This window comes from Terrapene carolina, unplaced genomic scaffold (genome assembly GCF_002925995.2).
Source record: "Terrapene carolina triunguis isolate 2854851 unplaced genomic scaffold, T_m_triunguis-2.0 Scaffold68, whole genome shotgun sequence".
Lineage (NCBI taxonomy): Eukaryota > Metazoa > Chordata > Testudines > Emydidae > Terrapene > Terrapene triunguis.
In genome coordinates, this window is record NW_020664419.1 from 8,920,692 (window position 1) to 8,942,882 (window position 22,191).

A 22,191-nucleotide genomic window follows, 5' to 3' on the forward strand; every position below is an offset into this window, starting at 1 on the left:
GCATCTGTTTTGTACATAATTTAATTGTTTTTTTTTAATTTGCCAAGTAACAAAATGAAAGTTGTGCTCCTTGTAGTTCTGACTATTTGCCAAGCTGATGGCACATTGGTAAATACACATTATTAAAAATTGAATCAAATTGTAATGTGGTTCTAGCTCTTTATAAATCATTTTGCTTTAATTCCCAACATTTTCTCCATCATGAAGATCAAGAGTTCTTTCTTACCCAGGAGTTCTCTCCCTGCAGGTGGAATTTCACTCTTTTTTTTTTTTTTTTTTACATGCCTATGAGGCTGTTTTTCAGTGTTAAGCGGTTTGCATTTCTTCAGCGAGAGGTACAGTTGCTGAGTATGCAGCAGTTTCAAATAAAAAGGATTGAATCACTTTCTGTCTAAGTTTGGTCCGGGGTTTGGAGCTGTTTTGAAAAACCTATGTGATGTGAAAAGCGTCGACTGCAGGAACGGAGACCATGTGAAAGGATAGAATGTGCCAGGCAGCAGAATAATCCCCAAATCTATACATTGGCTACAGATTAATTGAACCGGAATCATCTTCTACCGTGTAACCAAATCGGCTGTCGGATTTGAGGATCAACAGTACTTGGTTCCCTTTTCTGAGTTTGTACTAGCAAGCTGTGATGTCGACATATTTCACATAAAGGAAAAAGCCAATAAACAGGGAGCAGCAGCAATGATAAAACATCTGAAGGATGTGGAATATAGTAACGATGAGGATAGATTATTTGTGTATTTTAGCGGTCAGCCTTTGGGATGGGAGTGAGGAGATACGCCTGTTGATTTCATCAGTTCTACAGCACCCTGGGCACTGGGTGTGTTCTCAGCCTGTTATTAACATTTTCACACTCTTGAGTTCCACTCGGTTCGATTCTTTGGTTTTCTTCTCTGATGCATTATGACAACAAGAAACAGATCTTTTCTGGAGGCCCCATAGCTGACACCACATAACATCTGAAGAGCTGGTTTGTGGCCAGTGTGTTGTAGTCACTTTTCCAGTGACACATGCAGGGTGGGGAGAGGACTTCTTTGATGTATGTTTCTTGCTTCTTAACATTCTTTTGGGTTTGAAAAATCTTCTGTTAGTGGAGGAGATCTCCCTTTGCTTCCACAGGAAGCTAGTCTACCTGCTTCTTTGTGCTATAAAAAGGTTTTGTGAGATGGAGAGGTGGGCATTCATTTTGCCTCCACCTGGGTGCTAGACTGGCTCCCCAGGCTAAGGCGAGCTGTTGCTTTTGGTATTGCCGATTAGCCTTGTCTCTAATTCTTTGTGTTTTGTTTCCCTCGAGCACTGCATACATGCTGTCTCTCAGCTCCCATAGCCTTGCACCCATGTAGTTCTTCATTGGCCACGAAATAGAAAGCAATAGCTAATTGTTTCCGATTCTTTTTGCTTACAAAACGAGTTTCAGAGAAATCTGCGTGCATGTTGCAGAAATTGGTGGGATTCCACCAGTCAGAAGCTATCTCCAAAAATTCTTTTCAGCATTGCTGTGTGCATCTTTGTTCACCGCTATTTGCCAGTCTAAATTGTGAACTGTTTAAAAGTACCACGAGGAAGCATCACCACACAGAAAATATAATTCAACTGCAACCTCCTTCTGATCGGCAGCCAGTCCAGTGGAGAGAGAGGCTGCTTTATTGCGTATTTCTACCAGCCAGACCACAGAATGGCATTAACGGTGGCCTCCATGAAGATTTGCATTGTTTGCTGGAGTCTTGGTATTGAGCTGTGTAGACTTCTAGTGGACCTGAAACTTTATGAAGGGCACATTGGGGCCAAAGAGCAATCCAGAATGAAACCTGAGCCCACATCCCATCCTTCAAAATGTTTCCCGCCCTTGCAAAGAGATGGAGTCAGTAAACTAATAGGTCTCCTCTGTCTCTAAATTTGGTGATCCACTGGCTGAACTACTCTGGAGACTTTCTGTGTAAATCAGAATTGTAGAAAGTACTTTACACACCCAGCCTCATGTAGTGGCAGATTGTGGGTGGCCTATATGAGTTCACAAGTGTGTGAGCAAGAGGATTCTAGAAGTTTCTCTCTCTCTTTCCTCCCCTACTTTTGTGCCCCTGCATAAGGGCCAGGCACAATCTTTACCCTTGTGCTTCCTGAGAGCTAGGAGATGGGGGCCTCTAATATCAGAAACTGTAGAGGATGGGGAGGGACCATAGCTAACTTCCTTCTCCATACCAGACAGCACAACTTGTTTGTTGCAGGCTGTAAAAAACTATAAGCAGTGACTCTGCTCTCCAAGAGGACTTGCGCCTGCCTCCAGCAGGGACAACATACCTCCCAATTCATCCCTTCACTATCATTGCCGCAATTGATGAGCAAGTATTCAGCTATGGATAATGTCCTAAAAGCATATACATAAAAATTTCAGATTATTTAGTGATGGACAAGCTCCTAAAGGCATGGATCAGCATAAAAAAATGTGAAGCTTCCCCAAGCATCCGCACTTAATCAAACCTATGCATTCAAAAGTACCTAGCCAAACCACTTTGGGTTGGAAAGCTCACAAGAGCCGTCTCTCATAAGAAGTTTCCATTATTCCCTAGTTTTAGCCTCTGAGGAAACACTACAAGGAAAGCCCGTCTTGGTATACTTTAGTATTTCCTTGTCCTATCCCATCTGAAACGAAGACGTTCAAGGCTCAACCTTTTCAAAAAGTTCACCAAATTCTTTCATGTTTCGAAAGAAGACTTGGTTGAAGATGAGAGCTGTGTTTCAGGCTGTTTATTTTTTTCAGACAGGTTTGCCCGTCCCTAATTCTTTGGTAATTATAAAGTTTCCATGTAATTAAACTACAGAGTTTTTAAAGTATTTTTCTAAAGCACTTTGAACGTGATGAGTGCTATGTATAATCATGATAAACCTCTAGCTTAAAAAGCTGAGCAAACTCAGTGACGACCTGTGATTACAGGATACAGTAGTTACACCTAATTACCTTGGTTATTAGTACCTTGTAATTAGAGTAGTTATATGTTGTATTGTGCCTTGTAAACTATTATAGGTGATAGGCATTGAGAAAAACCTTATGGTTTATATAGTTCTTAAATTCTATGAGAACTCATGAGAGAGGTTTTCCTCTGTTAGTCCCTCAAAGTATGTGATGTTGGTCCCAGATTCCTCTAAGTAATGGTTCTTCAGCCACATTACTAGTAAGATCATCCATCACCTACTTCTTTCTTTTTTTTTTTTTGGTAGAGTCATTATTGAAAAGTGCTTGACACCCACAACTGGGGCCGATTTTCAGAAGAGCTCCATTCTCAATTAGACACCTCAATACAGTATCCAGATTTTCAGAAGTTCTCAGCATTTAGAGGCTCTCACGGTAGATAAATGGAAACTTCTGAGTGCTGAGCAGTTCTACAAGTCTGCTTGTAGACATTCTAATGTCTAACCTAATTCTGTCCTGCGTTCGTTTCAAGCTATTGCTGCTCTTTATTATGCCATGTGCTCTCAGTCTCTGTAAAATATCCCTTCTGCTCTTTTATTTTATTAGCTCTCAAATACTTGTAGAGTGTTATGATATCCCCTCTTCTCATTTTCTCCAAGTTCATATTAAGTTCTCCTGTTCATATGGTCATAGCTTAATTACTTTGACATTCTTCTCTGGATTTCCTCTAATTTATCAATGTCCTTTTCATACGGCATATGCAGAACACCCACATGTGGCCAAACCAAGGCGGGGGAAAGAGGCGTTATTTCTTTCTTTGTCCTACAAATTATGCCTATGTATATAGCTGTGATGCCCATATATATACACACTCTGTACACCATTTTCGTCTTTGAGCAGCTGCATCCCATTGAGATTTCAGGTTCTTTGTCACATTGTTGTTCTTTAATCATTCTTCTTCCATTTTGTATGAGTGTTGTTTAGTCTTTGTCTGCAATAGATGTTCCATTTCATATTTATCTAAATATGCAATGCTTTTTAAATTTACCCCTCTCTTGAAGGTCTTTACATCATTCTGAAATGTAGATGTATCCTTCACTACATCTCGTAACGTACTGAATAAACTAACTAACAAGTGGTTTTGAGAATCTGGATGGCTTACATGATACAGAACATTCTGCCTAGAGGTCCCCAGTTCAAATCTGGCCCCAAATGATTGTGACTGGAAATCATTACTGTCTGATAGCTGTTCCGTGCTGAATTTGATGGTCTCGATTCAGTTCCAAATAGACAGAAGGAATTTCAGGCAAAAATTGCTCTCACAATTGGCTGTTATTGTGCGGTAGTCTAAGTAGAGAAGTGAAGAAGGGACTTGGGGACTGAACTTGATAGGATCCGAGTACCTCTCAAGCAATAATTAATTTACCTTCTCTCCACCTGCGGTGAGGTCAGGAAGAAGTATTATCACATAGAGAGATTAAGTGACTTGTCACACCACAACTCTTTGACGGAGGTGGGAACTAAACACAAATTTCCTGAGTTGCAAGCCCGTGCTGTAACAACAAAACCATCCACCCTCTCACCTGTAAGACAGATATGAGGCACATTGGCTGGGGCCAGTGGGGGGTAGCTTATACTGCCCAGGCTGTAGCTGTTCTAGGAATGAAAGGAGGGTTTAAATCACTGGTAGGACTGTCAATCTGGCAACCTTTACCAGTCTTATATTCCTTTAAAATGAATACAACTTTTAAACTGGAAATCTCTTAATTAACTCTGTTGCTGAAGCTGCATTTTGTTCTCTGCACAGGCATGAATGCTTTACAGTTACAGAATTTGGCAACTTTAGCAGCCGCAGCAGCCGCCGCCCAAACCTCAGCTACCACCACCAATGCAAATCCTCTCTCCACAACGACTGGTGCGCTGGGAGCGCTCACAAGTCCCGGTAAGAGTAGATTACATTCCATTCAGATTCTGCAGTAAGAGTAGACTGGAAGGAGAGCCTCAGAATGGTGATCCCGTATCTGTTTATCACCTCCAAAACCAACCAACTTGCACATGGAAAGTGTGGAGGGTTTTGGGGTTTTTTTTAGTAGAATTTTTTAATTAAAAAAGTGTGTTTAAGCAGCTAATTAAAGCCTGGATTTTGCAAGTTGTTCCATGCGGGCACATAGGTCTGCTCTGCCAAGCTCACTGCAGGGTTAGGGCCCATGTTGCAGTCTTACAACACCCAGCAGGCACAAGAAAACTCTAGTTGCATGAGGAACTCAGTGAGATTTAACTTTTCAGAAAGAATCCAGAACATGAGCCAAGTCCTCTCATGCTAGAAAAAAAGACAAACTGAATTTGTTCCCTCTTTTTTTTTTCTTTTTTCTTTTTCTTGCCTTTTCTTTTTCTTCCTATGGTGCCTTCAGAGATTGCTCCTGCTGGTAACTGAGAGGCAATTATGGAAGTAAGACCAGATGCATAGTGAAAATCTTGCTGGATTCTGATCTCCATTACACTAGTGTAAATCCAGTAATCAATAACTCCTCATCATCTCCAAAGCCAGTGGAGGGTAGAGTTATTTACATTGGTGTAACTGAGCTGAGAATCTGACCCCTTATCTTTATATAAAGGCTTCAGGGTGTAGTAATTTGCATCATGAAGTGTGTTTATGGCGGTTCTAAAAACATTCATATCATTTTAGATGCCACTAAAGAACATTTGTGTTTAATCTTGTTTCTAAGTATATTCATCCCTCATGATAAAATAATCTGGGGCAGAAGGTTTGAGCTCAACCACAAGGGCGGCAATCTTTGACATATGTTATAGGAAGAGATTGTAACACCACCTATTATTATTAACACTTCCATTGTAAGACTCTGTTTTCAGTGGCTTTTACCTTTTTACCAGACTATTGGACTGAATTTTTCCATACCTGGTGTCTGCCTCAGGCTGAATGTGTTAGACACAATGGTGCAGCCATTTCCAAGGATAAAGCTAGGGGGAAGTACTTCGTTTTGCAATGTTAAAAAAAAAAATTCTGCAACCTTTACTTTGGGAAGCTCTAGAACACCAGGCTTTGGAGTGGGGACTCGAAATTTGTCAGGGGCGAGGCCTTTGTGTCAGAGATTTGTCTGTTTCTGTTTCCCTGGAAATCTGCCCAAATTTGGTCAAGTTTAAGTATTCAAAAAACTCTCAGTTCAGACATGCCCAGTAGAGACTTGTTAGGGTATGTTTAATCACTTGAGCTGGAGGTATAGCTCAGATAGAAGTATGCACGCTAGCTTTACTCGAGCTAGTGCGCTAAAAATAGAAGTGTAGCCATGGTGGCACAGGTGGGGGGATGGACTAGCCACCCAAGTAAGCACCTAGGATCCAAGTCAGATTGTACTCAGTGAAGCTAACCCCTCCTGCTGCCTATGCTGGCTCCACTTCTGCACTTGATCAAAGCTAATGCACTCATGACTACCCAAGCTGTAAATTACATCTCCAGCAGAAGTATAGACATACCCAGCTAAAATCTCTGAAGATTCCATCCTCCCTGAGCATGCTCCCTCCCCATACAGCTCCTAGTGCTCATCAGACTGCACATGTACCATTCCCACAAAGCAACTGAGCAGGATCCAACCCAGGGCTTAGAAAGACTTTCCCTTGAATTACTACTTCCCAGCCAGGATGGGGTTGGGCATCAGAACTGACAGCAGAAAGCCTGTCTCTCCTGTGCTCTCGATGACACCCCTGCTGGAGCCCAGGCAGTGTGGAGGAGGAAGGCGCCTCACTCAAATGCAGAGGAGGCAGGAGCTAGACTGGGGGAAGGGGAGACATAGATTGGGGCAAGGAGGCTGGTGAGACTGGGACTGTGGGGAAAGAGAAAGAAGCCGTGACTTGAAGTTTGGGGGAGACTGGGACTGGGACTGGTTGGGCAAGGAAACTGGGACTGGGAACGAGTGCAGGTGAGTAGACACATCTGACCAGGAGCTAAGATGAGGGGGACAACAGGGACTGGCTGGATAAAGACTGGGGAGTGGGGAGGGGAAATTAAGACTGGGAGCCAGTGGGGATTGGACAAGGAGTTGGGGTGGGGAGGAACTTAGACTGGCTGGGCAAGGAAACTGGGAGTGGGGAAGGAAAGATACTGGAAGGGTAGGAAGACTGGGACTTGAATGGGGACCTTAGAAGGGAAGACTGGGTCTGAGGTGAGACTAGGTAGGCAAGGAGAATGGGCCTGGGCCTGGGACGAGGAGCCAAGGGGTGGGAAGAGACAAGACTGGGACAGAGACAGGTTAGAGGGGATGGGAAAGAAGGAGTCAAGCTTAGAGGAACTGACAGAAGGGTTTGTGATGACTTCTGGAACACACTCTCCTCCTGGTATGGCACCCAAGATTCCTGAGTCTCACTATTCTTTCTGCTGTCATCAAATCTGTGAAATGCACTGGCAAAGTGTGTTTCTCACACTGCTGTCAGAAACTCTGTTAGCGCAATTGGCAGACATCTGTGCTGTGGATCTAAAGGTTCCAACCCTGCTAATGGTCCATGTGGGCATCTGTATGATGCCACATGCTGCAATTTCTGGGGTGGGGTTCAGTTTGCTCTTTTAAAAACCTAGGAATTAACAAACAAAACACTATGTTAAAAGAACATTAAGGTTGCAAAGTCAAGCACTCAAAAGCTAGGAAATTCCATACTGAGGACCCTTGCCTTATTTGTTGCAGAACTTGGAAGTTGTGTAGTGCATGAGGCAGGGGACTGCATGAAGAGGAAGGACAGTCTCATGGTTAGGGCAGTTGAATGCTGCCCCGGAGAACTGGATTCTATCTCTGCCCTGCCAAACTACGTGATGCTGGGCAAGTCACTTAACCAAACTTTTCACGGGAGGTCACTATTTGTATTTTCATCATGTTCTGGGTGCTCAACTTGAGACCCTGGAGTCTGACATGCACAAGTGCTGAGCATTCACAGCTGCAACTGAAGTCAATAGGATCTGTGCTTTGAAAAGATAAAATGTTATATAATGCTAAGTGCTCTGAAAAATCATGCCACAATTAGTGGATACTTTTGACATTAATTTCTCTGTACATCAGTTCCCCATCTGTAAGATGGGGATAATACCACCCTTCAACAGGGGTTTTGTGAACCTAAATTAATTAATGTTTGTGAAGCCCTCAAATACTATCCAGATGAGTGCCGTAGGAAAGTCAGTGAGGAAATGAATAATTCTGAATTTGGAGCAGGGTTTGACTAGTGTGCAGTAAATAAGGAATGAGGCCACACAGTGAACAATGAGGAGAAAACAAAATATTGTGCACTGAATGAGACAGGGTCCTCTGGAAAAAATAGTGTGATAATATAATAAAGACTGTATTATCATGCATATGTACAAAGGGGCTGAATTAAGGTTGCAGAGGCAACCTTAATTCTATAATGACTCTCCTTGAGGTCTGTGGTACAAACAGCTGTCTTAAGGATTCTATACACTATACATTTTGGAGATGAAAAAGACTCCTCAGATCAAATAGTCCAACTGCTGCCAACATAGGATTGTTCTAAAGGGCATTTCCAAGTGTTGCTTAACCCGAATAACTCCAGAGATGGGAATATTTACACTTCCCTTCCAGTATTATTTAATGGCCTAATTAACCTTATTGTTAGAAAATGTTTTCTGGTGTCCAGCCTAATTATTTGCTTGCATCTCACTTTTCCATTAGCCACTCTAAATAATTCTTTCCCCCACAATCAGAGCATTTTAAAAGTTAGGGATGGCCTATTTGGCCATCTAGCCCATAATGCTACCAAAGGATTGTTCACTACTGCATGGTTTCTGCTGTGTTGGGAAGACTAGCTTTGAATGTCTGAATATATCCAGGCTTCTACTAGTATCTTAATCATCTTTATCACCTCTTTCTGGACCCCCTCCAATGTAATTATGCCTTCATTGAACTGGGGCACCCACCACAGCGTGCAGTGTTGCTAATGTATTTAATTCAGTGCTACAGGAAGATAGGCTAACCTATGTAGTTGTGCTTGTGCTTCATATAATGCAGGATATATTGATCAGCATATCACGTTGTAAAATCGTATACGTACATAGCTATCCAATTATATCTTAGCATCTGTGGTGAGCATCTCCTCCCATTTATCTCTCTCCGTGTCATATGCCAGTGTTTTAGATTATATTTCCCAAAGTTATGTTGATTTTGCATTTTTGAGATAAAATTTCATTTTTTGATTTCTTCCAGTTTCTCTGATTTGGCAAGAAATATCTTAACTCTTCTCTACTTCCCTTGAAAAGCGTGGAAGACTTAAGACCTTATATAGGATTGCATGGCTCGTCTATTGAGTCAGATGCTAAAGCCCTGAATTAAGCGTCAGAGTAATTACTCCACCCAGGAAGGAGGTGAAGTTTGGACATTTCTCAGCTAGTGTAAATCAGCAGAGCTTTACTGGCTTCAGTTGTGTTTTATACCAGCTGAGCACCTGGCCCAGAGACTTCCCTATGAAACCTGGGGAAGCTTTGGAAGAAGCCGGAGGTGGCCTTTTATTTCACTGTAATTTCATGTATAAAGCTGAGGGTACTGTATGGACGCTGTTTGTATTATGCAAACATCCCAAATACGCAATAAAACTAAATACTAAAGAGTGTTAGCGGTAAGAAAACAAAACTTGTACCATCACTGAAAAGCAAAGGGCCCAACAGTTAGAACTTGCAAATCCTCCTGGGAAAATAGATGTTTTCAGATGATGACTGTGAATGGGATGTGCTGAGGCAGATGTTTCAGATGGGATGAGTAAATACCTCCTAGGGGGCAACACAGTATGGGGGGGAGTGGTAGCCCCTTAGTGGCAGAGACCATGATTTTCAGAAATGACTCATGATTTTGGGTGACACCTTGATGATTTTCAACAAGGGCTGAACACCCGACCCCCCAAGTTAGGCACCCCCAAATCACAAATCCCTTTTCAAAATCTTAGCTGGAGTTAATAGCCACAGGAAAACCATTTTCAACATTTGAAAGCTTACTGTGGCACTGAGTGCATATTTAATAGTCTCTTTATGCCCATATGCACTCCACAACTAACCAACCATTGTTAAAATGTCCTTCAATTTAACCTTTCTTATCTGGTTCCACATTCTTCACCCTATTACATATTTTGTAAACCTGAACAATATCTTCATGGATTCTTCTCTGCTCTATGAAAAATACATTTAGTTCCATAAAGCCTTTCATAGTAGCACAAAGTATTTCCATTAAAACTTGAAATAGATCGGCAGAAAACTTTTGACTCTGCCTTTCAGTATTGGAGGTTTTTTCCAGAGGAATGGGGGTACTTTGGGTCTAATTTTCTCCAGTTTGTTGGGTTTAGTGGGAGTAAATTATACTGTCCGATTACAAAGCCCAGAGTAAGCATAGGAAGAAATGTTTCTGTCTTTCTAGATAATACATTAAATTAATAGGCCCTGATTCAGGAAAGCTCCCATATTCAGGACAGCTTAACTTTAAGCAGATATTTAAGTCCCATTGATGTCAAAGTGCTGTCCTGAATAGGTATGTACATATATACTTTTCTGAACTAGGCCATTAATAATAGTCCAACACCACAAAAATTCAAATCCAGATTTATCCCCTATTCCTTCAAAGTTCATTTCATGCTCAGATCCAGGGTTTTGGTTCCATCTAGAAATTGGAGCTAGCAGTAAAATCTGGTATCCTCAAAAGATGGGTGTTTCAATTAGGGCTCCTCTTTAGACCTGGTCCTATGAGGTTCAGAGCGCCCTGGACTTGCACTGAGTTCTGCTCGTGCTCAGACACACTTGGATCAACTCAGCACCTCATGGGGACACAGACATAGAGATGACCCCAAACCAAAATCTTGCCTGATATTTGAGGATGCCACGTTTTGCGGCTGGCCCCCAAGAAGACTTAAGAGGATTTGAAAGGTGATCAGCATCTTGCAGGCCTGGGCCCTCTAATACTAACTGTTGAATTTATATGAAACACCTCCTTTCAAAACACAGCCCAGTACAACTCCTAAATGGCTTTGACGCCACTCTATGGACAGTCATTCCCTTCCCTGTGCCGAACACTTTAAAGTATTCTCTCTCTTTCTAAATACTTTCTTTTAAGCTTCAGACAATATTAATCCAGAAAGGACAGAGACAATGCAATCCCCAAAACTATTAATTTTTTTATAATTGTAAATTTATATTTTCAGTTTTGCATATCCATGGAAGTCTCTCCCTACAGCATTGTTAGAAATTATTTTTTAAAAGCCTTTGCTTAAAAAAAAATATGAAAGATTAAGCTTTCATTTTAGAAAAAAAAAATCCCCTCAGGCAATAAATAGGTTCTTTTGTCTAGTGGCCTTGGGAAAAATTAAAATAGTTTTAATTGCCTATGATTATAGAGTAACTGGTTTTTTTTTTTGTTTTTTGTTGGGGTTTTTTTGTTGTTTTTTGCAATTATTAGATGGTAGTGGATAAAAATGAAAGAATAAAAACCAGGTAAATGCATATTACTCTTCCATGAATTTCTCACGGGTCTTTAGAAGCCTCATTTAATCATCGTTCTTGTCTTTTATTTTGATATGATAATGGTTTCTTTTATTTACTTTAATCACCCCTATTTAGTTAATGAATTCTTCACTCTTTTTTCCCCCCACTTGTTTGGAACACTTTTCTTTTTTAAATGATTGGAACTCTGTATCAGTGTAGAGAGGCAGTATTTTATAATGGTTAAAACTTGGGACTAGAAATCAGGAATCCTGGATTCTCTTCCAGACTGTGGCTAGATCTTATAAATAGATGCACTAGCACAGATCCCAGTGCCTGCACAAAATGCCAGGAAAGTCAATAGGACTCCACATGGGTGCTAGGGGGTACGCTAGCAAAAGTATGTTCAAGAACAGGGCCTCTGCCTTCAATTCACTGTGTGACGCTTAGCTTGCCTTGATTTACCCACATGTAAACTTAGGGATAATATAGTTCACCTACCTCACATTCGTGATGTTAGGTTTAATGAATGTTTACACAGCACTTTTAAAATCTCTGGTGAAAGATGGTATATGAGCCCCCAGTATTATATAAACTGATATTATATTCCAGTAAATATACTACAAGACGGGAACATTTAGGCTGCACACAAAAGTCAGGAAATACAACATTTATGATTTCACATACACCTTTAATTCTGCCCTCTTGCACATATGCATCACAATACAGTTTTTAATCACATGATCCTGTACTATTTCCTAAATATAATATGGTATACATTTTTTTCAACAGCCAGTAGCACAGCCTTCCCAGGTGACTGCAAAGAGAAGGGAAGAGGCAGCAAATTGTACCTGCATACATGTCCACAATGCAATTTTCTGGTACCATGGGGGATAAAGTAGCTAACTCAGAAGCTAATTTAGCAGTGCACATAAGTAGCCTTTGTATTCCCTCACATTTTCACAATTGTCCTATGTCGCTATCGTAAATATGCAGTATGTTGTGTAAGAATAGTTTACTATGTATGTTGCCTATAAATGACCTTCATGGACTGTGAGTATACTCCAGTAACACAAAGTACTACAGGATGCTAGCGATATGTATCGAAAGTTGTAGAAAACAATTCTGATAGAATGTTTTCAAGAAAGAGTATGTGATTCTGTGGTTACAGAATGTATTATAAGCACATATGGGGCACAGATAATTAGACATGCAAAGGTAATTACCCCTCCACAAGATATTTTACAGGTTGGAATGCAGGACCTTTTCAGCCCCAAAGCATAAACCTCTACTACCTGAGCTAAGGGAGTAACTCTATTTGCTCCCAGCCATAGCAGTTTTATATGTGCACTAACTGCTAGAGGGGAACATGACTCGCACTCACTTTACAAGGATGCTATACAAACTTAACTTTATCATTTCCTGACTTTTGAGTGCTTATCCATGCTCGCTGGAGGCCAGTTTCAGTGCTTACGGAAGTCAATGGGTATTCTAAGATAAATTTTTAATACATTTTTCTCAAATGTGTTTTTGTTTTGTTTTTTTCTTAAAGATGCATATATTTTCAAAAAGTAAAATCCAAAAGGTTGAACTTCTTGGCTAAACAACACTGGAATGTCTTATCCCAGATACTGTACCTTATAAGGAGCCTCTTTATTCTGACAGAGTTTGCACTTTATTCTGCAGGAGTTTGCAGCTTTTACAATATAAGATGAGCAGTGAATGAGGCATAGTTCCCTGAAAACCCTGTCTCGTTCACTGTTCACCTCATCACGCAGCTAAGCTGGCCTTGCATGCTCAGGTAACATGGTTTTATCAGCCTGCATACTTGAAATCTAGAAGGAAGTGTCTATGCAAAATATATTGTGTGTGCAAAGAATATGATTTTCAACAGGTCATTACACTCAAATCAAAACCAATTTTGACTGTGCTTTTTCCATGCCAAAGTTCAACTTTCTGTTCCCATCCATTTTAAGCAGTAGAGCTGTTATAAAAATAAAATAAAAATAAAAAAGCTGCAAACATTTTTAATTAGAATAGTAAATAAATTATATATATCCCCATACTCAAAATAAGCTACTTTTGGGCAGGTGCCAACACTGGAAAATTTCATCCCCAAAGGAGGAAGTTTCTGAAAGTTATAAAGCAACTGAAAATGGGGGGTTAGAATAGAAATGCTTACCCAATTTAATGAGGACAGTTGATGCCAGTCCCATTACAATTAATCTGTTCTTTCCCTTCTTAAAAGTACAGGGTGGTCACTTACAGTTAGTATCTGTGGTTCATTGGTCAATACTTTATTTGCACCAACATCATCTCTGTTCATTTTTCTTAAAGATGAAGTAAAATGATTCTTAGGACATTTATTATTTTATCTACTCAATAACATAGCACAAAGATTGCCTTTGTTAGTTAAAAGTATTCAAGTTGGGAACACAATTGTTGAAACGTTAGGCATTTTACAGAAAATTTAAGATACCTCAGCAGAGACGCAGCAAAGAATGTTCAAATAGACCTTTTTAAAAGCTCCTCTTTTTATTCACTTCAGTACAATACCTATTTCTCCAATCAGCAGTTCACGTCTGCCACAGTGACATTTTGTTATAGGCCAATGCACCCACTGTGCTGTCTATGATTTGCTTCCAGGATGATCCAAAAATAACCATACCTGTAGGTGAATATGAAGCTCTGACGGTTTTCTAAAGAATGAATCAAGGTAGATGGTTCACGCTGGAACAAATCCGTTTAAAACGCAGCAGCTTTCTCTTCCACTTCAATACAAGTTAACCACTTACATGTCTTGGTATAGAATTAACATGATCAAGTACAATATATTGTACTATCATTTAAAAAGCCATTCATTACATTTGGGGGAGGGAACTCACTTGAATGTTAAGCTATTATTTTTAGGGCAAAAATATGATCTGACAGATAAAGTAGTTTTTAAAAGGCATATTCTGTGCACCAGGGCCAGCTCTGGCTTTTTTGCCGCCCCAGGCAAAAAAGCCTCCGGCCGGCCGGAGCCGCGCCGCCCCCCTCCAGGTGCCGCCCCAAGCACCAGCTTGGGTGCCTGGTGCCTGGAGCCGGCCCTGCTGTGCACTTATGTAACCAAAGTACATAAATTCTTATGGTATATTTTAATCTAGACTGATTTCTTTTGTAAGGTTTGGGTTGTGGCTTGTACATTTGAGAGAAACAAGAGAGAGAGAAAATCCTGATAGAGGGTATGATCTAGTGGTCTGAACATGGGACTGAGAGGCAGGAACTTCTTAGTTCTAATCCCAGCTCTGACACTGTCTCCCTTTATTTGGCCTTTTGCAAGTCATTTAATCTCTCTGCCTAGCTTTACCCATATGTAAAACAAGAATAACATGTACCTGCTGACTGGGTGTTCTGGAGTCTTAGTTGATGTTTGTGAAAGCTTTGAAGCTGAAAAGTGCCATGTAAGAGCTAAGTACTATTAGGATAAGCTTTCGTGGGTGAAACGTTTCGCATGTGGTGGACGAAGTGGGTATTCACCCACGAAAGCTTATGCTCCAATACGTCTGTTAGTCTATAAGGTGCCACAGGACTCTTTGTCGCTTTTTACAGATCCAGACTAACACAGCTACCCCTCTGATACTATTATGATGTTTGTGTTGCAGTTGTTGATACGCTTTGAGGCAAGTCATTATTTCATGGATAGGGAGCACGGATCCCTGGTGTAATTATTGCTGTAATGGGCATTGCATAGGATCAATTCGCTTTCTATGTGTGATGCAATAATGTTAGTCATAATTATGTTACTTCTTATTAATGGGAAGATTTTATTACCAAGCAGTGGGTGCCATCTTGGTTCACTCACCAAGGGCTGAATTAGAGGCCTCTACAGCTGAAAGCGTGCGGTGCTCGAGTTAAAGAGCAAAGACTCTATTCTTAGGCCTGGTCTACACTGGGGGGAGGGGGATCGATCTAGACTAGACGCGATAAATCGATCCCCGCTGGATCGATCGCTGCCCGCCAATCCAGCTGGTAGTGAAGACATACCCTTAGATTCTCCATGAATCAGGAAGAGGTGAACACACAACACACATTGACCAGTGGGTTACAGTGGCAAATGGGTCTTGATTTTCCTAATGTACAAGAGGCTATGGCTTCAAATAGAATTTTTGTCTGCAAAACATTCCCTTTAACTGTGAGACTTGTGTCTGAATTTTTTCACTCTTTGATGCCTAAATCCATAATTTAGGCACTTAAGTGACCTGATTCTCAAAGGCTGCAAGCCACAAACAGCTCATGTTGACTTCAGTCAGATTTATTAGCACTGAACACCTCTGATAATTAGGGGATGGATTTAGGAGCCTAAGTTTAGACACCCAGGTTAGAGAATATTGGCCGATAGTTAATGTTTTTAATAGCACCACAAAAGTAGGCTACACATCTCCCAATGAAATGTGGCCTGAGGAGCTCTGAAACTAAAGCCCCCATCTTGCAAAGAGCTGTGTGGTGAGCTCGGCAGGGAGCCACTTTGAAGTCAGGATGTCCCCAGCCTATCTCACCTGGGAGAATGACAGCTACAATAATGACCTGACGGGTGAAGTGGGGAACCCATAAGAGCTGTCGAGCAATCAACAAACCAGAATGGTCTGTTTATAAAATATAATTGTCCCTTAAAATGTATTAGTTCCTTTGCACATATTCCTAGAAAGTGTGTTCATCTCAGAGCAGGGTGTATTGCTGTAGCATCGTCACTAGGATCATAAAGAAGTTCAGTTGCTGAAATGCCATTTAGTGGTAGGGTGAATGAAATCAACAGAACTTGCCAATAAATAAGTTTGAGTTCTTCCTGGAACTTTAGGAAGGGTCTTTCTACAGAACTTCTTGTCTCTTTTTAGAGTCACTATTAAGATTATATGAGGTTTGACCCAGAAAAATCTGACTCTGTTTCCTCAGGGTTGCATAACTCTTCTTTACACTAAGCCAGAGCAGAAGTGTCCTACTGTATGCCTGGAACAAGATTTTAAAAAATACCGGCTGCTATAAAAAGGATAGAAATGCATTTGTCTTTTTCAGAGTATAGCATTGTGCTCGTTAGACAAATAATTTTTTTAGGAATCGGAGTATAGAACTTAAACTGAACCCTAGTTTTGAAGGATCTAATTCAACACAAGAAACGTTGGGTTTTTTGGATATATAGTACATTAGCTTCTGCCTAAAATATTAAATCCAGTGGGTTAGCACATTTCAGGTTGTACATTTCCTGCTGTGTACACGTAACACTGTGTAATACAGTACATTTTGGCAGTGTGTCTCTACCACACAATCTGTAATAATTTTCAGCTGTGGTCAGCCACAAGAAATTCAATTTAAAAAAGAAAAGAAAAAGCTCATCAGTACATGTTGCATGTAAGACACAAACCATGGCTATATTGCTGGCTTGTTCAGGTTCATTTTCTGCCAAAGAATCATCAAGTGCTGCTGTCACCTCGGCTACAGAAGGTGGACACTCAACCTCAGACACCACGTGCTTTGCAAGAAGCTCTGACTGAGAACAGGCTGGAGTTGCTAATTGTCATGAATTAATTTAAATCTTGATAAAACCTGCACACAGGAAGAAGTTTAATAGTAATGGTTCACCACACCAGTGCTTGCCCCCCACTGCCCGGAATTTCTACCTTGTGCCCAAAGATATACTGCTTGTGATCTCCTGATAGTCTGTGGTATATTACAGGACAAGTTCATGGAAAGTTTTTTATCCACTGTGACTTAGTGGATTGAATTTGGTGCTAAGAAACCTGGGTTCTGTTCCTGACTTTGCCACATCTGTGAAATATTTATCTGCCTTTGTAGGTTTGTAAGGCACGTTGCTATCTCTGGAAGAGATGTGCTATGTTAAGTGCAAAGTGTTATTGCCATATTGAATTGGCACTGATATATTATTGTACAAAATGATATACAGTACAAGGGGAACCGGTTGTGTAATTTCACATCAAATCAAATAGTTTTCTGCAACTTTTTGTCTAGTAAAGAGGTGAATGATACACACCCCGGCATGTCACTGCCCATGCATGCTCAATCAAGAATCTACTCCGCAATCCACAGACTGCTGCACCGATTGGATTGTAATTACATCAGCCAGGAGTTCTCAATTTTTTTCATTGTGTGACTACCTCACTGTCTCCTGGACACCTCTCCTCTCATTTGCAATCATGGGGACCACCTCTCCTGTCATTCAAAAGTGAAAAGCATTCTTGTGGCAAGTACACCAATTGCTTACCTTAAAACCACCGTCTAGCCTCTCTCTCCAGACACTGTCACTTCATGATGGAAAGATGATCATCATTTATTATTATGGCTTAGCACAGAAAAGGTCCCTGCTCTGAAGTCCTTATGACCCAAGGCCTTGCTCCTACAAAGAGCTTTATGTAGGTGGACCTGTCTCAAGTAGAGCTGCATTGACTTAAGCTCATAAGCACTTCGGATATTGACTTCAATGGGGCTCTATGTTGGGGTCTGTCTGTGTAGAGCTCATTGCGAGACTGGGGCCAAAATCCTTGAACTGCAGCTCCACCAAAGTCAAAAGAGTTTGAAATAACAAAAATAATTGGAGAAGCCCAATGGTACATCTGCACAGGGCCGCCCGGGGGAGGGGGAGCGGCAAGTGGGGCAATTTGCCCCAGGCCCCACAGGGGCCCCGCGAGCCCTGGCCAAGAATCCCTTTCCCGGCTAGAGGCGCCTTTTTACTTACCCGGCGGCGGTCCGGGTCTTCGGCGGCATTTCAGCGGCAGGTCCTTCGGTGCTGCCGAAGACGTGGAGCAACTGAAGGACCTGCCGCCGCAGACTTGGAGCGCCGCCCGGTATGTCCGCTCCCCCGCTTTGCCCCACACCCCCTGAATCCTCTGGGCGGCCCTGCATCTGCAAGGAGAAGTTAAAACTCCATTGTTGGGTATAGCTCACCGGTACCTTAGCTAAAGGCTTGTCTATGCAGTGCTGTGGTCTGCAACGGAGGAGTGTGAATTTTAGTCCGCACTGGCATGTCGTGCATTAGCTGGTCAGTGTGGACCCTGCTGGCACACGCTAAAAGTTCCCTACTGTGTGTTTATGTAGTCCCTTTTCAAACAGCTCTTTGTTAATGGGCACCAGGGAACCCTCCACACCGGCCGCTTAGTGCGTGACATTAAATGTACCCCTCTCCTTCATGCGGACTAACTCACCAAGTAGACAAGCCCTAAGGCAGGGCCCATAGTAAGCAGGGTACAATCTTTGGCCCCATTGAATAAGCTGGGCGTGTAAAGTTTCAGTACTGGCTCAGCATTGTCTTCGCATGGTAGGGTTGGTTTGTTTGTTTGTTTTGTTCTGGGTTTGGGGTTTTTTTTACCCAATTACAGTTGGAACTATTGCACGCCATGAAATGATATTGCTCCATCCAGGCTAGTACGTGTGCCCTACTTGTGATTCTACTAGGTGTCTTAAATGTAGGGTACATGCAAGACCATAGTCGAGGTTTTCGTTGTACAGCACGTACAATGTATTGCTATGCAAAGGGTAGGAAAGGAAAATGAAACTTACAGCAGCGAAGGCTGCTCTTTGCTGATCAGTACAGTTCAAACAAAACAGAAGTAACCATTTCAGACCTGCTCAATATGTTACCTGCTCTTCCCAGTCTCTCCCTCTCCATAGTCTCCCAGGCTCCCATGGCCTTAACGCAATATGTTTGCTACCAGAGTGGGCTTCCTGTAGATAGCGAGATGGTGGTAGAAAAAACATGTCAGTGAAACAGAAAACAACAAAAAATAATCACCTTGTACATGTTTCCACAATCTCTGCAACAGCTTGGATGTTCTCTGATTTCTCCTCTTTTCTTTGAGTACTGTGAGGAATTATGTTCTTGCAGGGCTAGGAGCTAGGGCCATGCTTTAAACAAAAAAAATAGGAGCCAGAAGTTTGGCTCCTAAATCCATATTTGGGCTGCTATGTAAGTGGCCATTATTATTATTTATTTTTTATTATCGTAGCACCTAGGATCCACAGGTATGAACTAGGTCCCCATTATGCTAGGTACTGTACAAATGCAGAAGAAAAAGACAGTCCCTCCCCAATCTAAGTATAAGACAAGAGACAGCAGATGGATACAGACAGACGGGGGAATACAAGGAAACAATGAGACAATATTGTCTAAATAGACAAGACAAATACAGAGTGGGGGTGCTGAGCACCCAGGAGATCCTATTTGCACTTTTGAAAGTCAGGTCAGCTATTTAGGAGTCTAAATTTGGGTTTAGGAGTCGAACTTTGGGCTCCGCTTTTTGAAAATTTTGGCTCTGGACTCCTGGGTACTGTTTCCAGCTCTGTTACTGAATTGCTGTGTAGCCTTAAGCAAGTCACTTCACCCTTCTGTGCTTCATTTTCCCATCTGTAAAATGGGCATAAGAGCATGTACTCGCGGCACCTCACAAAATGTTAATCAATCTTTGGAAAGCCCTTTGCAAAGCTTTGATTAGAGCTCCTTAGAAGAGCTATGCTAAACTCCGATAGAAATTGAGACATTCCTGCTAAAATGTTAAGACAGCTTTGGCTTGGGCTGGGAAGGTCAGCTTGAAAAAGGCCTCCTTGGTCTCCTTTGCACATAGGAGATTTGAAGCTGAGGTGGCAGCTACTACTGCTTTCCCTTCCTCCTGTCTAGGAGATGGTTGTCTTGCAAGACATCCTTGGCCTCTTTTTTTCCTCAAGCCTGGATCAGCCATTACGGGAGTCACTCAGCCTGGACATGACGATGAAAGGGAGGGCCTGGTATCTCTGAGTCATCCCTGAGTTATTATTACATTGTCTCCCCTCCCTATGTTGTCACTCCACTGCTTCTACGTGACTCTACTGCTCCCCTGCAATTTGTTCCCCTTCCCATGGGGTGTCTGTCTCACTCTTTGTTCTATCCTGAGCGTGGGTAGAACACTTACATTTACTAAAATCTTGATCTTTGACATGCTGTCAGGCAGCACTTCAGAGATCAGCCTACCAGTCTTACGTTTTTAGTTTTCCTTTCAGCCCGTCAATGGCGTGTTAATTAGACAGCCTGACAGAAAGCCAGCCTCTCCAACCCAAGAAAACCCTCTTGCCAAAAGTTGCCACAGGACACAGAATTGAATCTGTGCATGCCTGCGTATACTCATGACACAGACTATAGCACCACCAGTTTGGATGGGAGTGAATCTTCTGATTTGCTGGAGATCACCATAAAGGGCAGACGTTTTAATGCCAGTTGCATGTGCTAGTTAGATTAGAATACTGATGAGCCCTTTTGAAAGGCCAACTGCATCTTCCTCCAGCACAAATATTGAATATACCCATTTGCTTCACCCCACCAAAAAAAAAATCTTCACAGGAATAAATTAAAACTTAGAGGTGTGGTTATTATCACAGAATAATTAGACCCCATGGGATAAGAGACACTCGTCGTTGGTTAATGCCCCTGGGTTGTGATTATCTAATAAAGATGATGCCTCTGTCATTGCTTAATTGTTCTTCCCTTTTAGAACGTTCCTTATGCAGTCAGAATCCGTCATGTGTGCTCATTTCAGACAGAAATACTACCGCAAATCCCACCATGCAGTGTTATGTGGGCTGTTTGATTGACTCGACCAGTTACCTCCTCTCCCCCTCCCCCCAACCCCCATGTTTATAATTTTTATTTAATAAACCACAGCATCACTGCACTTCAGTTGCTCGTTGCTTACATGGCAGACATTTAACAGATGCATTAGAAGTGACGTTGTTGGTCACACCTTCTTGAAAACCAGCCAGTCGCTGTCAGTGGCTATGTTGGTGGGGCTATGTAGAGGGAGTTGGTTTGGATGCTTAAGGTCAGAGCTAGGACTGATCCTAAATAACGCCAGCTGGATGGTGTCAGTCCCATGCTGCATAAGAAACTGCCCACAATTCAGAATAATTAGTCTCTGTCTTCAGGAGAGGGCTGGGTCTGAAAGACCGGGGTATGTTGCCGATAACAGCTGAGTGGGAAGGTTTGTTTAGAGTCTGTCCAACAATGTAAAATTCTGGCCAGTGTCCTTAGTCTCTCGCTTTTGCCAGCACTAAAATTCATTACCTTCACATAACATTTGAGAGAGAGAGACCCAGTTACCATTGTTTTACAAGCTCAAGAATAAAATGACAATGGAGAACGCTGCCTTCACTTGATTATCCTTAAAGCCAGTCTCTCGTTGAGCTTTGTCCTCCCTCTTGTACCAAGCGAGGGATTAAAGGATTTTTTTCACTCAAGGGACTTTCTGGGGGAACTTGTAAATTCCATTCCCCGGAATTAGCCTTTTTAGATTTTTAAAGAACTTTTGGTCCTTACTTCCACCTCACTGCGCATCTTCCCTTCCTTCTTTATTGCTGACTGGGGAGCTGTCTTTATTAGATACTTTATTAGAAAAATGACATCTACATCCTTTTGTATTATTCTTATTTCTTTTCACTACAGTAGCACCTAGCGGCCTCCAGGGCCAGCTCTGGCTTTTTGGCCGCCCCAAGCAAAAACAAAACAAAAAAAACAAAACAAAACAAAAAAATGGGACGGCCAGAACGGCAAAGCGCGGGGGCGGGGGGCCGGGCGGGGGGGGGAGGGGGGGGGAGCGGGAGGGAGAGAGAGAGAAGGGGGCGGCCAGGGCTACAGCAGGGGCGCTGCCACACGGCCCCTCCCGCTGCGCCGCCTCCTGCCGCCTGCCGCGAGGGCTCCGCTCCAGTCAGTGGGGAGGGAAGGGAGAGGACTGCCCTGCAGGGCGCTCTGGTTCTCCGTGCCGCCGCCCCCTCCAGGGCGGCCGGAGCGGAA

General features: G+C 42.2%; 1 protein-coding gene across 7 annotated transcripts in view; it reads left to right on the forward strand.

Annotated features, from left to right (window-relative positions):
* The window catches only part of CELF2 (CUGBP Elav-like family member 2), a 430,978-nt gene that overhangs the window by 385,051 nt on the left and 23,736 nt on the right, over window positions 1–22,191 (forward strand). For all 7 annotated transcript variants that reach the window (XM_026648627.1, XM_026648625.1, XM_026648629.1 and 4 more), the window contains one exon: window positions 4,725–4,859. In XM_026648627.1, the coding sequence (XP_026504412.1) occupies window positions 4,725–4,859 (135 nt within the window). The remainder of the gene's footprint in view (window positions 1–4,724; window positions 4,860–22,191) is intronic.